The 17754-nt window shown below is 38.3% G+C and overlaps 1 protein-coding gene across 1 annotated transcript in view; it reads left to right on the top strand.

Moving 5' to 3' along the window:
• DIAPH3 (diaphanous related formin 3) overlaps nucleotides 1-17754 on the top strand; it is a 541978-nt gene that overhangs the window by 100537 nt on the left and 423687 nt on the right. The window contains exons 5-10 of the mRNA XM_074961715.1: nucleotides 483-557; nucleotides 643-712; nucleotides 5037-5173; nucleotides 5960-6065; nucleotides 17070-17180; nucleotides 17581-17699. Coding sequence (XP_074817816.1) covers nucleotides 483-557; nucleotides 643-712; nucleotides 5037-5173; nucleotides 5960-6065; nucleotides 17070-17180; nucleotides 17581-17699 — 618 coding nt within the window. The remainder of the gene's footprint in view (nucleotides 1-482; nucleotides 558-642; nucleotides 713-5036; nucleotides 5174-5959; nucleotides 6066-17069; nucleotides 17181-17580; nucleotides 17700-17754) is intronic.

Below are 17754 nucleotides of genomic sequence, written 5' to 3'. Positions count from 1 at the left end.
TTTACTCTGAATTATGGAAGATTTCTTAAATTTTAAAATTATTTTTCCAAAAAACAGATGGCTTGGTGGCTAGCTTCAGAAAAGCATGCACCATACCAATGTTCTCTTTGAGCTAATCAGTAATCCCTATTTTGAAAATTTAATTTGATATAGGAATGAGTGAAGTTCTTCAGGATTATTTCTGCTGAATTTGGGGTTCATTTGTTTTGAGTTAAGTTTTTAAATTTTATTATTTTATGTTGTATATCTGTGAAGGCTCTTGGCATGTGCAAAAGAACTGATTGAAATGCAAAGCAATTTGGGGGATGGACTGTCTTCTTGCCCTGTTTACACAGCACTTAGTACAAGAGGGTCCTGCTCCGTGACAGGAGCTCTTAGATGCTATGATAATACAAATAATAAATAATAATAATTCAGTATCTGAAATCTGAGATATTAAAAATGTACTTCACTGGTGTCTTTTTTCTTTTCCTCTCTTCTAGTTGGGTTGAAAACTTTGGACATGAAGGATTGGGGTTGTTGCTGGATGTTTTAGAAAGACTGGTTGAAACAAAACCGTAAGACCACTTTCTGTAAACTTTGAATTTTGTGTAATATGTAATTAAATTGTAATTACAACTTAAATTTTTTATATCAATTCAGTCAGGACAGAGTTGTGAAGAGGAGTCAGCATAAGATCGTACAGTGTTTGAAGGCCTTTATGAATAATAAGGTATGTGATTTGTTGTTACTAAATAATTGAGTTTATTCATAAGGTAGTCTATGCTACATTATGATTTAGATACATGGATTACCATGATTTAACCTGAAATGACTTTATTTGCTTGAATGGTTTTCAGATATTATATCTGAAAGAAAACCACAGTTATGTTTCAGCCCCTTAAGCCCAGATCCATTAATGTGCATGGATGGTGCTGTACACTCAAACCAAATATTCTGATCCAAGTGGAGATTTGTGAATCTTGACAACTAAACATAGTCAATAAGTTGAACACTGTCTATTGCTTTAAAAGACAAGTTTAACGTGGAAAGTGTTACTTCAGTACCACAACTTTGAAATTGTTTCTTCTGTTAGGATGGAAGCATCCTTTGTAATTGAAAGTGTTTCTTTTGATAGTTGCCCTCTATTCTGTTTCCTTCCTCAGCGTGAAGCTGAGTATCTGTACAACATGTTTCGCTAATAGTTCAATGGATTGATTTGTAGACTGATTGTAAAGCTAAAAAATTTCAAGACCTCATTTAATTTCTTGAACAGTGCACATGGTTTCAGAGTTTAAGTACATAGCCTAATCACCTATTGTGATTTTAATATAAAATGTAATTTCCACTAAATTTTCTCGAAGAAACAAACAATACAAATTAACCCAAGAGGCTAATATTTAGCTAGTGAAATCATAATGATCCATTAAATATAGTCATAATTTAAACTCCAAAGAAAATTGAGCTTCTCTTTTTCGACATTGCTGCATCATTATCCACAGATTTTCCTTTTTGTTTAGCATTGATAAGTATTCCTTTTGACCAGTGCTAGGAACAGCTCTTCCAACTTCTTTGTCAGGATACTGTCTTTGACGTTTCAAGATCAAGTTGACCGATCATATGTCTCTCTATAAATTCCTAAACTCTGATGCCTTATAAGAAATATCTTTTATAAAAAATCCAGGCACCAGTTCATTGTTTCTAAATGCTCCAAAAAGTGCTAGTGGGAATGTGACTTTAAAGATGTGTCCTGTCTTTATTGACGTACCTATTGAGGAACTCGCACCAAATCACAAAATATCTGAATAATGATGGTTCATTGGGGTGTGACTGGGGCCCTAGGGGGGCCATGCTGAGATTGCTCAACTAGGGCAAACTGCAAAGAATGGGGCAGACAATCCCCCAAACTGATGATTATTCTAATGCTTAGATTCATGAAGCCATCAACAAAACAGCTTCTATAATATTTTTCTAGTTGCTCAGAAATTCCCTTAAAGCAACCCAGCCCTGAGCTGCCACCCAGACAGCCAAGTCACATATGATGAGGATTGCTGAAAATCTTGTTCATCATATAACAGTTACATCAATCCCAACTTGGCTACATTACCTCCCAGGTAATGAATATTTCAGATCTTACCCAAATACATGCTTACCCAAATACGAAGATTTATTAAAAAAAGGAGAAGGAGAATTGGTTAAAATATCATTGTACATACAGATATGAATAGAGTTCTTAGGTCAGTTTCGTATAAGAGATGGTGAGCTTTAGAGTTGCAAAAAGCTGTTTTAGAATTAGTCCATAGGTTACAGTCCAATGTTTAATATCCAGGTGATCCAGAATGGAACTGGAGACCTCAATCTTGCTATTCAAACTTCCCCTGATGAAGCTTAAGTAGATCTGAGATGAAAGCATCAGGGCCCAATAGTTTTTACAGAGCCCTGGCATGCTATTGTCAGCTTCTTGACAGCAGGTGTTCCCTGGGTGAAGAGTAGTGTCTTCAAAGGATCCTCCTATTTTGTAAGCATCACTGGTAATTAGCTACATGGATTAACATTAGGTAATTGTCTATCTCCCGTCATTTACAGGTAATTTACTATAAGCTTAAAAGAGAAATGAAGAGGGTGATATCACTACATTTACAGTTGAATTAAATGTTACCTCCTTTTGATCTCTGAATTAACAGAATACAGCGATAGACATGAACTGTTAGGGGTTGACAGTGTAACCAAACAATATATATGTAAACACACAAAAAAAAGCAGAATCATTATATACTAAAATGTCTCTAAAGGTTGAATCTGGGTCAATTAGCCTGCAAGTTGCTTAACCCTTTCTGGCCCTGTGTCACAGAGGGCCTTCCCTTGAACCTGTGGATGGAGATAACTCTTTAATAGGTTCCTAACACCACAAGGGTACAGATAACCTGATATTCTGCTACAAAATGGTAAATTTGTTACAAAGTGTAGTACTTTGCATTTGTTGGTATTGAATTTCATCATGTTGATTTCAGTTCTCTAGTTCATCAAGGTCATTTTGAATTCTAATCCTAATTTAATCTAAATCGCATTTCCCTAGTTTAGTCATGAGACTGTCATGTGTGACTGTGTCAAAAGCCTTACTAAAATTAAAATGCATCACATCTATTGCTTCCCCATATCCACTAAACCAGTATTCCCCTAAATGAAGGATATTAGGTTGGTTTGGCATGATTTGTTCTTCACAAATCCATGTTGTACATTTGTCACCCTATCATTGTCTAGGTGCTTAAAAATTGATTGCCCAATAATGTTTTCCAGTGTTTTTTAAGGTATCAGAGTGAGACCAACTGGTCCATAAATTCCCTGGGTGGTGGTTGTTCTCCTTATCAAAGAAAGGTACCATGTGTGCCTTTCTTCAGTCCTCTGGGATGTCACCTACATACCCTCCAGGAGCTCTCAAAGATAATTGCTAATGCTCCCAGGGTTGCTTTTGTTAGTTCCTTAAGTACCCTAAAATAAAGTTAGTCAGGCCCTGCCAACTTGAAAATATCTAATTTATCTAACTATTCTTTTACCTGTTCTTTTCCCATTGTGGCTGTATTCTTTTCCCACTTGTTGTTAATATTAATTGTGTTAAGCATCTTACAGTTGACATTGACCTTGATGATGAAAAGTAGGCATAAAAACGTCTTGGCTTTCTTGGTATTATCCTTGATTAGTTCCCCAATAAGTAGTGGACCTTTGTTTTCTTTTGTCTATCTCCTGCTACTAATGTATTTATAGAACTTCTTCTTGTTGTTTTATGTCCCTTGCTGGATGTAACCCATTTTGTACCTTTGCCTTTCTGATTTTGTCCCTATATGGTTGCTCTATTCTTTTGTATTCATCCATAGCAATTTGTCCATGTTTCCATGTTTGTCGGATTCCTTTTTCATTTTTCAGGTCATTGTAGGGGTTGTGAGCCTTGTGTTGTATAGGTACAGACTTTAGCAGCTCTTCAGTGCCTTCACATCTACACGAGGATGAACAATCCAAGTGTTAAGATGGTTAAGAATGGTCTTTTAGAAAATAAATTAATGTTTTCTTTTATCTTCAGGTGTTGAAAAATGTCATTCCTAAGCAAATGTTGCTTTGGGCCTTTTCATGTGTTTGATTAATCTTTTCAATTATTCTTAACAATGAAAAATGCTCGGAAACATCAAATTTCCCTATTAAATATTTAATAAACAGTTGGAAAAATGCACTACTATATTGTAATGATGGTTTATGCTTGTCTGTAAATACCTGTACCATCTGACAAGGACTCAAATTGATATTTAGTGAATTTACTACACACAAAATTGTAAGATTTACTGCAATATTGTGTGCTGCATTCAGAGCTTTTCAGGGAATAATGAGTTTCTTAACATCTCAAGGTCAAGAGTTAAAATTAAATGTCGGATGAAAAAAACTTTCAATCCCCAGCAAATTCGTTTTGCATCCTTATATGGCTGTTGCTATATCACCTTATGGATAAGTCTTTTCTGTGGGAACACGCAGTTTTGTTTTTTCCCAGTGATGTGGTGTAGTGTAAATTATTCTGTATATCTTTCATATTTGTTCATTATTGAGAGAAGGAAAAGTTTAAATGCAACTTTGAGGATGATACAGTTAATTCATATTCTCTACTGCTATTTAGAATTTATTATTTCTTCAAAGTTTATGATTAAATTTATGGTAATTTTGTTACAATTCATTTGATCTTTTTGGGATTTTGTGTACCATGTGATTGACCATTTTGGTGTCTTTTTCACATCACTCAATATTGATTAACTTGATGTCAAAGAGGACTGGAGCAAAAATTTTCATCAGTTGGACATTGATATCCATGATTCTTGCAGAAAGAAACATTTCTTATTCTTTACTCCAGCTTCAGTGTTTGTATTTGAAAATGCAGAATTTGCAGACTGAAAATGCTAGTTAACAAATTCATTAGACTAATATGTCAGTATCATTCACATTTGCCATTTTTTAAGTTGCAATTTTGCTTGCATGAGTTTTTAAAACTAAGCCTTCATTATCTGTTGATTTTACTTTAGTATGGGTTGGAAAGAATAATGGGAGAAGAAAGGAGCCTTTCTCTGCTGGCCAGAGCAATTGATCCCAGACAAACTAACATGATGACTGATGTTGTAAAACTCCTATCTGCTATATGCATTGTTGGAGAGGAAAACATGTAAGTCTTGTATTTATACATGAAATAAAATACACTCTTTTAAAACTTCTAATTGTACTTAAATAGTCATTATCTGTTGAACAAGTTTACGGAAACCTCCATTTTTAGAAAATCTTGATTTCAAATGTATTAATTTTAGAACTGGAAGTAAATCTTTCATGTTACCACCACTTTGTCAAATTTAAGAACCTTCTTACAATTTAACATTTTAATGTGTTTTAATCACTAACAAGTATACCATAATTGGTTTTCCACATGTGGGAAATATGAAATAACAGCATGTTAAAATGTTCCTTCCTGAAAACTGAATTAATAATGCCTTGCTTTTTTACCTGTTGGCTATAGGCACATAGTTCTTAAACAAGTAGGTTCATACACTGCACATTATAATTCTGTGTTAAAAAGAGAATTAGGATTTATGTTAGCGGGAAACTATTAGTTTAAGTTAGCTATTGACACCTAATAAGAAATTTATTAGTAACAGTGAAATTTACAACAATGGGGGGAGGGAGATGGAAAAAAAATTGACATCCTTCCTCCTCACCCCCATTGTGTTAGATTTTTATTGTTTGTAAATTTCCAATTAGGTTTCAATAGCTAAATTAAGATAAAAGTTTCCTTCTAACAAAAATCCCATTTTAACACAAAATTACAGTTTAAAATGTATAGCCCTGCTTCTCTTTAAGAAATTGATGCCTATACCCAGCAGGTAAAAAAGTAAGGGGTGTATGTGAGGGAAATTACTTATATGTCTCATAAATGGAACTGTCTTCTAATTTCCTATAGCCTTGAAAAAATTTTGGAAGCTCTAACAACAGCAGCAGAAGAAAGGAACATTGACAGATTCTCCCCCGTTGTAGAAGGCCTCCAGGGTAACTCAGTCCAGCTGCAAGTAAGTATTCTTTCTTTTATGAAGAGAACTATTACATCAAAACAAAAATGAAATATGTATATTGGATGCTGAATTTTTCATTAGAATGAAATGGAAGCTGACCAGATTAGGTCAAGTTTTGCAGTAAAAACTATGTGATTTAAGGAATGTAGGTTACTGCTGAAGCAATTTTTAAGGATAAACCATCTTGACACTGCACAACTGTCACCATGCCTCAGTGGGTCACAGCTGAGGATGCCAAATTCAGAACGAACTGCTGAGAAATAGGGCAGTCTCACCCCAGAACTGGTGGTTATTTTACCATCAGATATACCAAGCCAGTAACAAAAGTAATCTTTGATTTTTAGCACACTGGTTAACAAAAAGTCAAACAAGCAGTCTCCTTAGGCATTACAGCACTTATTTCACGGCACGTACACTAGACTTTATGATGTGTTATTCAAAACTAGTTTAATCAAACAAAGGGTCCTTATATCCCAATTGATTAGCCACGTAGCCAGCCACAATATGTAACTCAGATCCTATCCAATAAGCACACTGTTGCCAATCCATTAGTATCCAATATTTTAAGGTTTATTTATAAGAGAAAAGAAAGGGGGAGACTTAAAATGGCCCAAGAAATCACACACACGTTCACTACAGAGTACTTGGATCAGGTTTGTAGCAGTGATGGAATAAACTGCAAGCTTGTAAAGTCTCTGGTAATTTCCAAAATATGGGAAGGTCCTCAGTGCATTGGTCAGAATGCTCCTTTTAGTGTAAGTCCATAGCCCAGAGATCAGGGCAGGAAAGAGGCAAAGTGGAGATGCTTCTAGGGTTCTTTTATATCTTTTCCCATGTGTAGGGACTGCTCTCAGTCTTAGGGCTGGTCTTCACTACCGGGAGGTCCAGCATGGATCGATTTAGCGGGTCTAGTGAAGGCCCACTAAATTGATGGCAGAGCGCTCTCTGGGTGACCCCGGTACTCCAGCTCTCTGAGAAGAGTAAGGGAAGTCGACAAGAGAGCATCTCCTGTCGACACAGTTCAGTGAAGACACGGAGGTAAGTTGACCTAAGCTGCGTCAACTCCAGCTACGTTATTCATGTTGTTCATGTAGCTTGAGTAGCATAACGTAGGTCGACTTACCCCTGTAGTGAAGATAAGCCCTTAGTTTGTGCAAATTTACAGGCACAAAAAGGAGTCCAGTGTCACACGAGCAAGTTACATGCTGTTATATGCTTTGCTGACTCCTAGGAGTAGCCATTAGTCATATTCTGGCTAAGCTGTCCACAGGAAGGCTCACTGGGTAGGGACAAGTTGCTTCTATGGCCCATTGTTTTAATTAATGGGCCACCAACTTGAATAGTTAATTCACAATGTGCTGGCTAGACTGGATGTAAACTACTTTGTGGATTCAGAGTAGCAGCCGTGTTAGTCTGTATCCGCAAAAAGAACAGGAGTACTTGTGGCACCTTAGAGAGAAACAAATTTATTAGAGCATAAGCTTTCGTGGGCTACAGTCCACTTCGTCGGATGCATAGAATGGAACATATAGTAATACATATATACAGGTAAGTTGGACGTTACCACAGAAACTGTGAGAGGCTAATTAGTTAAGGTGAGCTCTTATCAGCAAGAGGAAAAAAACTTTTGTAGTGATAATCAAGATGGCCCATTTCGACTGTTGACAAGAAGGTGTGAGGATACTTAACTTAATGACCCAGCCACTCTGTCTCTATTCAAACCCAAGTTAATGGTATCTAGTTTGCGTATTAATTCAAGCTCAGCAGTTTCTTGTTGGAGTCTGTTTTTGAAGCTTTTCTGTTGCAAAATTGCCACCCTTAAATCTTTTACTGAGTGGCCAGAGAGGTTGAAGTGTTCTCCTACTGGTTTTTGAATGTTATGATTCCTGGTGTCAGATTTGTGTCCATTTATTCTTTTGCATAGAGACTGTCCGGTTTGGCCAATGTACATGGCAGAGGGGCATTGCTGGCACATGATGGCATATATCACATTGGTAGATGTGCAGGTGAATGAGCCCCTGATGGCATGACTAATGTGATTAGGTCCTATGATGGTGTGACTTGAATAAATATGTGGACAGAGTTGGCATCGGGTTTTGTTGCAAGGATAGGTTCCTGGGTTAGTGTTTTTGTTGTGTGGTGTGTAGTTGCTGGAGAGTGTTTGCCTCAAGTTGGGGGGCTGTCTGTAAGCAAGGACTGGTCTGTCTCCCAAGATCTGTGAGAGTGAGGGATCATTTTTCAGGATAGGTTGTAAATCTTTGATGGTGCGCTGGAGAGCTGATAATAGCTCATCTTAACTAATTAGCCTCTCACAGTTTGTATGGTAACTTCCAACTTATCTGTGTGTGTGTGTGTGTGTGTGTGTAATATATATATAATCTTACTATATGTTCCATTCTCTGCATCCGATGAAGAGGGCTGTAGCCCACCAAAGGTTATGCTCTAATAAATTTTAGTCTCTAAGGTGCCACAAGTACTTCTGTTCTTTTTTACTTTGTGGATGTTACTCCAGGAGCAAACACATTTGAAATATTGGTCCATAGTCAGTATTCATAACTTTAGACACAAAGATGATATATGTGCACAAACAGGATAATCATACTCACAAATCATAACCTTTCCATTGATACCTTACATGATGTACTTTGTAGAATATTTGTTGCAATTGTCTAACCATGGCAATATTAATCATATAAATGGTCGGATTTCAATCATACATCATTATAATGACTTAATACACTTAATATTGACTTCCACTTTTCTCAGTCATAGGAAGTCATTGGGCATAAATTAATACATGAAAGGTGGGTAACATACTCTGTACATGGAAAAACTCCACCTCTGTCAATTCAAGTGGTGATTTTTATCAGAATTAAGGTTAGGGAATAGACTGTAATATACTCTAAATTGCTTAATAATCATACTTACCATTTATCCTTTATCTCTTTGTATGGTATATTGGTTTTCACATAGTTGTTTTGCCTAAGTAGTTGAACTGTGTGTTTGTCAAAGCTGAGGTACATTGACTGAAAATGGCAGGGGACAGTGACTGCAGATTGATAGATTTCTAGAGCCTGAAAGTGGTGGTATGGTGGTTGAATCTGATCTTTTGCATAGCATAGCAATAGAGTCACACCCAGTAATTTCTACCTCAAGACCATTATTTTTGTACGTTATAGCATATCTTTTAGAAAGGCAACCAGTCTTGATTGTTAGACTTGAAGTGATGGAGAATCCACCATGTCCCTAAGTAAAAGGTTCTAATAGCTAATTACCCTCACTGCTTAAAATTTGCATTCTATTTCTAGTCTGAGTATGTCTAGCTTCAGCTCCCTAAGATTGGATCTCATTGTCACCTTGTCTGGAGTGGCTCGTGACTGTGAGTACCTGCTTCAGGGCAGACAGTCAAAAACACTGTAGACACCTGCAAACTAGTGGGGTGTTCTATAATTAGATTTCGTGAAGCCGGTAACAAATGTGAACTCTTGGATTACTGTAACACTCTTACTAGGGAGTCACAGATAGACTAGGAAATCTAAGGGGACTGTCTTCTCAACCAGACAAACTGGACTCAGTGATAATGGCCACTTACACAGAAAATCACAACATATTTAGGTTGCTTCCATTCCCGAAAGACCAGTCACTTACTCCAGATAAATTGGTATTCTAGATCCTACACCATCTGTAGCCAATACCGTAATAAGTAATCTAAAGTTTTATTAACTAGGAAAAGGGAATAAGAGTTTTTTACAGGTTAAAGCAGCAGACGTACACACGAATGAGTTACCATCTAAATCTTAAGAGTGACAGAGTTGTAGCAATCTGTCTATTCAAAGAGATTTTCAGGGCAGACCAAGGAGGGAGCCCCTGGTGATCTCTGGTTTCCATTTAGTATCTCTGGCCCTTCCAAGTTCAAACAGCCAAAAGATGGAAAACTTTCCTGTGACTTCACTTTATTTCTTCCATTCAGTTTCCCACAGGATGAGCTTCCTTGCATGCAGCATTTCCCAGGTGGGACAGGACCATTAATCAGTTCTTTGTACTGCAATGATTATTCATGGCCCATCTGATTTTGATAGTCTTTCTGGATGAGCTGGAGGGGATGGTGCCTGAGTTCACAAGTTCAGGGTATGACACCCTGACACCCCAATATTCACCACTATCATGTAATTAGGATATGTTTTGTACAAAGTCGATCTTTGAAGGTATCATTCTAAAAGTCTTAATCTGCTAGACCAGGGATTGGCAACCTTCGGCACGCCAGGGTAAGTCCCCTGGCTGGCCGGGCCGGTTTGTTTACCTGCTGTGTCCGCAGGTTCAGCCGATCGCAGCTCCAGGACAATGGGGGCTGTGCGAAGCGGTGCAGGCTGAGGGATGTGCTGGCTGCTGCTTCCCTCAAACGCAAAAAGCAAATGGGATGTTAGAAATCATTAAAAAAGGGATAGAGAATAAGACGGAGAATATCTTATATAATGCCCTTATATAAATCCATGGTACGCCCACATCTTGAATACTGTGTACAGATGTGGTCCCCTCATCTCAAAAAAGATATACTGGTGTTAGAAAAGGTTCAGAGAAGGGCAACTGAAATGATTAGGGGTTTGGAACGGGTCCCATATGAGGAGAGATTAAAGAGGCTTGGACTTTTCAGCTTGGAAAAGAGGAGACTAAGGGGGGATATGATAGAGGTATATAAAATCATGAGTGGTGTGGAGAAAGTGAATAAGGAAAAGTTATTTACTTCTTCCCATAATGTAAGAACTAGGGGCCACCAAATGAAATTAATGAGTAATGGGTTTAAAACAAATAAAAGGAAGTTCTTCTTCACTCAGCATACAGTCAACCTGTGGAACTCCTTGCCTGAGGAGGTTGTGAAGGCTAGGACTATAACCGGATTGAAAAGAGAACTAGATAAAATCATGGAGGTTAAGTCCATTAATGGCTATTAGCCAGGATGGGTAAGGAATGGTGTTCCTAGCCTCTGTTTGTCAGAGAGTGGAGATGGATAGCAGGAGAGAGATCACTTGATCATTCCCTGTTAGGTTCACTCCCTCTGGGGCACCTGGCATCGACCACTGTCGGGAGACAGGATACTGGGCTGGATGGACCTTTGGTCTGACCCAGTATGGCCATTCTTATGTTCTTAGTTACTCATTTTGCTTTCAGTGAGACTAGCCTCTTATCATGAAATATTGTTTGCAAAATGCCAAACTTCCATGATATCGTACCAGAATGCAGGTCCAGATATATTGTAATGGAGAGCTCCTTCCTGTAGAAAGCAGTGGGAAGGTTTTATTGCTTCTAACTTTTTAAAAGCACTTAGCAAATTACCTTAGCTCTGGATAATTATGGATATTCAATCTCTTTAGGAGCCCAAAAAGGGAATTTAAAGCTGAACGCATACATTTGTAGGGTCCTACTAGCGATGTGTCATATTATTTTAAATGGGAATAAAAACACATTAAAACGTAAAATTGTTGGTAACAAACCTGTGAACGTTTGGATGTATCAATCGTGGACGGCAAGTCTCACAATCTCTTTAGGAAATAGTTTGCACATGAAAAGATATTTTTAAATAGACTTGGAATTCAGAATGTTTTTATTAAGCAATGCCAGGTCACACTGTAGAATTTCTGATCGTTCAAAATTTGCCCTGTATAGATAAGTCATAAAATATTACATATTACATTACTGTAGCCTATAGCAGAGGTGGGCAAACTACAGCCCGTGGGCCACATCTGGCCTGCGGGACCGTCCTGCCTGGCCCTTGAACTCCTGGCCGGGAAGGCTAGCCCCCGGCCCCTCCCCTGCTCTTCCCCCTCCGCCGCAGCCTTAGCTTGTCGTGCCGCAAGTGCTCTGTGGCGGCGGCTCTGTGAGCTCCTGCCGGGCAGCGCAGTGGCATGCCCGGCTCCAGCCGGGCGGTATGGCTGCCGGACATGCTGAGTGGCATGGTAAGGGGGCGGGGATCAGGGGGGTTGGATAAGGGGCAGGGAGCAGGGGGCTGTTCATCTTTATACTACTAATCAAAGGTTACACTAGACATATCTGACTTAAAATATTATACTCATTTAATAGAAGAAGAACTTTGCTCTCATTGAGTTACTTAAAGTTTTTTTTTCTTTCTCAGCAGTGTTACAATTGGAACTAATATAACAAGTCCTATTAGTATCCCATTAATGATGTTAAAGTTGATGCTTTTATCTTAAACCTTGTATAATGGTTAGAATGCATCCTGCACAAACCTTGTAAGTGAGGCTTATGTAAGCATTTCTGCTCTCTGATGCTAGATGTTTTTAAAGTTGCAGCCAGTATTTGGAGTGGGAATTGCCACAAGAGGATTGGTGCCTACAATCCACCAAGTAATTTAAAAACAGCAGTAATTGTATGAAATCCGTGTTAATGAATGTTCCAGACTTGACATACACAATTTTCAGAAGGTGGAGGGGAGTGTACACAGCAGCATATAAGGAGCCAGAGAGAGAAGGGGACGAAGGAAAGGAGGCGTGAGCGGTTTGACATATTGGCTTTAAAAGTGTCTGAGAAAAGGCTTCTCTACTTAAAATCTGAATTGAGAGAACACCTTTTCCTAGGTTTCAGAGTAACAGCCGTGTTAGTCTGTATTCGTAAAAAGGAAAGGAGTACTTGTGGCACCTTAGAGACTAACCAATTTATTTGAGCATAAGCATAAGGAGAGCGATCGCTTTAGATAAGCTATTACCAGCAGGAGAGTGGGGTGGGGGGAGGTATTTTTTCATGCTGTGTGTGTATAAAAAGATCTTCTACACTTTCCACAGTATGCATCCGATGAAGTGAGCTGCAGCTCACGAAAGCTTATGCTCAAATAAATTGGTTAGTCTCTAAGGTGCCACAAGTACTCCTCACCTTTCACTAGAAAGTTTCTGAAGGAGGAAAACTTGGCTTACTCTGATTTGCTCACAGCATGAATCAAATTCCACTGGTGTTTGAACTAAAACCCCCATGGTGAGAATTTCTGCTCATATAATCACTGAATCATTGGTCTGTTGCAACCATTACTTTCAGGTACTTATTATGAACAAATTAGCCTTTGAGTTGAAGCTCCAAGTTTTTTAGAATTGGTCACAATGCATTCAACTACTTCTGTCCGTCTTCCCAATACAGGGAGCTCCTTGGGTAGAATCAGGAGTCTCCCTATCCTTCCACTGAAGTTGGAGGCAGCAGCTGATTGCTGTTCCCTGCCCCACATCCAGCAATTGCCTATAGTGGAGGTTGGAGACTTCATACATCCTCTCCAGGGTTGGGGTGAGGCAAGTGTGGCTTGATTTTGCAGCAAGGACTGTAGAGGGGCAGGAGAAGTTCATGAGGCATTAGTACTTTCAGTAATTGTAAAATAATTTCACCTGCCATGCTCCCAAATACACACTCTAAGCCTTAATATGTATGTTAGGTGGATGATGTGGACAGTGTGGGTAGCAAGCTATTGAAGAATCTGGACAGAGATGGGTGAGGCAATGGTTCTGGCATGAGGAAAAAAATACAAGCTGTGTACCTTTTCACAGCTTGCGTGTATGTTGTCTGCCCTGTCTATTTTGATTGTATGCTAGGGGAAGTGTACTCTCATTTGTTTGTAGAAATCCTCGTTAGCACAACAGAGTACTGATCCTGAATCAGAACTTTGTGTGCTACTGCAATAATAGTCAAATTAGAAAAAATGCTCCTTACAGTTAGTTGAGAACATTTTCAGGTACTTTCCCCAGCTCTGGTAATTAACCAACTACTTTAGTTTGAATATCATAGATTCCTAGGCCACAAGTGACTATTGTGATCATCTGTCTGACTTCCTGTATAATACAGGCCATAGAACTTCCCCCAAATAATTCTTTCTGTACTACTGTATCTTAAAAAGTCCAGTCTTGTTCTAAAAGTTTCAAGTTTACCCTCATGCATAGTTGGAGAAGCAGAGGGAAGAGTTCCTCTGGCGGCAGGCTGAGGCAGCAGCCCTGAATCTGGGCCAGGCTTCAGCCTCAGGCCAATCTGTCTGGTCTCTTACATTGAGGAGGAATAATAAAGAGGTTGTACTTAATTTTTATTTGGTTTTTAGTTTTGCTAGTTAGTTCTGTTTCTCTGTTAGTTGGGGCCGAGGGTGTATATAACACAACTGCCCTATGCTGTCGCCCAACCACAAACAGTATGCAGTTGTGTATAATATTAAGCACCCACCACAATCCAAGAACTGTGCTTTGCTTAGCAACTCATCCTCCTGCTTTGGGTTGTGTGTGGGCTTGTCTGTGATAATCATTCCTTTGTTTTTCTGCTATACACATTCTAAAGAAACAGTTTTGGAGTCAGTAATTACTCATTTTCAACCAACTTGTTTTATTTAGGAAACTGTTTTCCAAAACAACAAATGGAAACTTGTTTATCCATAACTTCTAGTCCTTCTCTGGGACTGTGTGTATCAATGACCCTGGGATTTATGGCAGTGAGAGTTTCAACTCCTGGAAGGGTGATCCAAATCTGAGAGATGAAAGGGTAGGGAGCAGATGAAAAGCAGTTGACTGGTCTTCCAGGTTGGGGGTTGAATATTAGGCAAACAACCTATTTTGTAAGAGTTAAGTTACAGAAATGCAACAAGGTAGCCATTCCAGCAAACAGCATAACTACTATTGATTTGTGGTTTAGCTTATAATTACAGCATGTGATCCAAAAACTTCCTGGTGACCTCCATTAGGATCCATTCAAACACCCAGCGCATACACTGTACCAACCTACTTTGTGATTGCTACACTGAAACCAGAGCCAGAACAGATGAGATGATATGAAAAAATCTAAATGTGAAATTGTTCTGTGAACATGAAACCTACATAATAGTAATAGTAAACAAACCAATGGAGTTCATGATCTGACACAGACATATTCCCCAAATGATTACACTAGCCTTTAAACATTCCAGTTAAGGTGGCAAAGTTATGGCTGACTAGTCATCTTTGGTTTAACAGATCTGTATGCAAGCGCTGAATTTTTTACTTGTTTGTATTACCATGGTGCCTAGTAGCCTAGAAGTCATAGACCAGGACCCCATTGTGCTATACAAACACACCAGAAGAAGGTAGTCCCTGACTTGAAGAACTTACAAACTATGTAAAAGGCAAGAGACAACATGTAGCTACAGATAGAGAAAGGGAGTATAAGGAAACAATCAAACAATATTGGGGTCAGCATGATAAACAGTCTTAGCAGACCAGCAGCCTAACCGTTGTCAAGCTTTCTGTAGGTATGACAGCAAAGGAGAGTTTTGAGGAAGATTTGGAAGGTGGATCATGAGGTGGCTTTGTAGATGATTCTTCTGAGGAGCTCCTCCTAAACATGAAAGGGGCAGCATGGGAGAAAGCACACAAGTGCTTGTTAAATTTTCAGACAAGCGGGTGATGGAGGTTGGCACCCTGGGCTGATTAGAGGCAGAGTTAACTTCTCATAGCAAATGAGATTACCAGTAAAGTGGGGTGTGATGCTGTGTATAAGAGAGATGATCATTTGTATCATTGTTGCTAACACTGTTGCCAGTTGCAACAAATCTGATACAAAGTATGTCATGTAAGGTGTGAATGGAAAAGTTATGATTTGGCAAGTATGATTAACTTGTTTATATATACATATAGTCTTTGAATCTGAAATTATGACTATTGGCTATGTACTTTGATCTTAAAGATGTGCTGTATTCGTGGGTACACCCCCCCAGATAGAATTTACATTAGGGCTAGACAGCTATGTGTTGGTGGCCTATCAAGGGCACTCCACCCTCACAATGGTCTATTGAAGAAACTCATTCTGTCCGGATAGCTCTTTGTGAGTAAGCCTCAGACAGGATGGAGCGAATGGCCACCCTCTGTGATTCAGCAAAACATTTATGGGCATGTGTTATTCTCATGTGACTCTGGACTCCATCTTGCGACACTAACTTTCCACATATGGGGCTGCAGCAGAGAAGTAAGGGTGGTATGGTATGGTATTGCCACTCTTCTGTGCTGCTGCTAATGCCAGTGCTGCCTTCAGACCTGGGCGCCTGGCCAGCAGCCACCAGTCTCTGGCTGCCCAGCTCTGTTTGGCTCACTCAAGGTTGTGCTTAGGTTTATTTGACCATCCCGTGTAATTAGGTTGGGCACCACTATTATGAGATTTCTGTTGGCTCTTCCATGTAGTTGCTGTAGAGCAATGATCATTCACTGTGAGAATCTGCAAAGGTTTTGCCTTTGTTCATCTGACTTTTCTTCTGGGACGATGATTACATTAACTTGCTTTTGATTTTGTTTTTTAAGAGTGATCATAAAATCACTGCACAAAAGACACTTTAATTGAAAAGGAATAGTCAGAGCTATTTTTCCCCAGGTGTTTCTGTGAAACTCAACGCTTTGGGAATTCTTGCACATGAAGAAGGAAGCTATTTTGTATGTCCTCTTCAGTAGAGTTTTTAGACTGTCTAGGGTGATCTGTATCTTGGCTTTCAAGAACTTGTATTTTTTCTGCATGTGAAATTTAAGTTGCCAATTTTCATTGTCGCAGATTTTAAATATATATTCACATGTACAGATTTCAGTTATTTACATTGTTAAAGCATTTTTTGCATAAAATCCCTAATGCATTAATTCATAAAACACTTTAAATATTGAGTATAACTTTACTATAAACTCTCTCTTAAGATACTCTGTTACTATGGGTGAAATGATCTAGGTTCTTGTATAAAATTGCAGCATTCAGGAGAGAAATAGAACTGAAATGATCTATTTTATGGTTACATTACAAATATGTTTTTCTCACTTTCTTATTTGGCATCCATGGCTTAAGTAGATTTTGGTAAATTAAAGTATCTTTATTAATAATGACTTACACATGACAGATTACATTTAAAACTGTAAAATGTGGAACACTAAAAATGTAGGTATTCAGATTTCAGTAATGCCCTTTTAACATTAAAATATATTGAAAATGAAGAAATACTATAGCTGTTTTCTTTTTCTGTTACAGGTAGCTTGTATGCAGCTTATCAATGCTCTTGTAACATCTCCTGATGATCTGGACTTCAGGCTTCACATCAGAAATGAATTTATGCGCTCTGGATTGAAGGAGATATTGCCAGTAAGTGGCTCGGTAGTCTGTCTCTGCATTAATATTTAAATCAGTAGAGTACCTTAGTTGGGAGAGTTGTATGAAATGCAGTCTAGAATATTATACTAAGTCTGAGTATTAAAGAGGTTACATATGAAAAATAGTTTTGAAAGCTGAATTAAAATTATACATTATCTAGATGTATTAAATCAGAACAAATTTTATTATTTTAATGACAGAAAATATAGAACAGCATGTTGTGCAGATACAACTTTTTTATTGAATATTTAACATTGAATGACTAATATGAGTTCTTGTAATGTTAAATATTAAAATAACATAAACCTATGAAAGTTGCTCAGAATTGAAGGGCTCATTTACATGTGCAGTTATTAGTTGTGTGTATCTTTCTACTACCTTTTCTTTGCAGCAATTGACATGTATAAAGAATGATGCTCTAGATATACAGCTGAAAGTCTTCAATGAGCACAAGGAAGAAGACATGATTGAGTTTTCCCATCGTTTGGAAGATATTAGGTCTGAACTAGAATATCCTTTTGGGAGAGAGGAACTTAACATGTACAAACAATAATGCTTTAGTATC

Source organism: Natator depressus, chromosome 1, assembly GCF_965152275.1.
Source record: "Natator depressus isolate rNatDep1 chromosome 1, rNatDep2.hap1, whole genome shotgun sequence".
Taxonomy (NCBI): domain Eukaryota; kingdom Metazoa; phylum Chordata; order Testudines; family Cheloniidae; genus Natator; species Natator depressus.
Note: the sequence above shows the minus strand (reverse complement) of the source record. Positions and strands in the feature narration are given on the sequence as shown.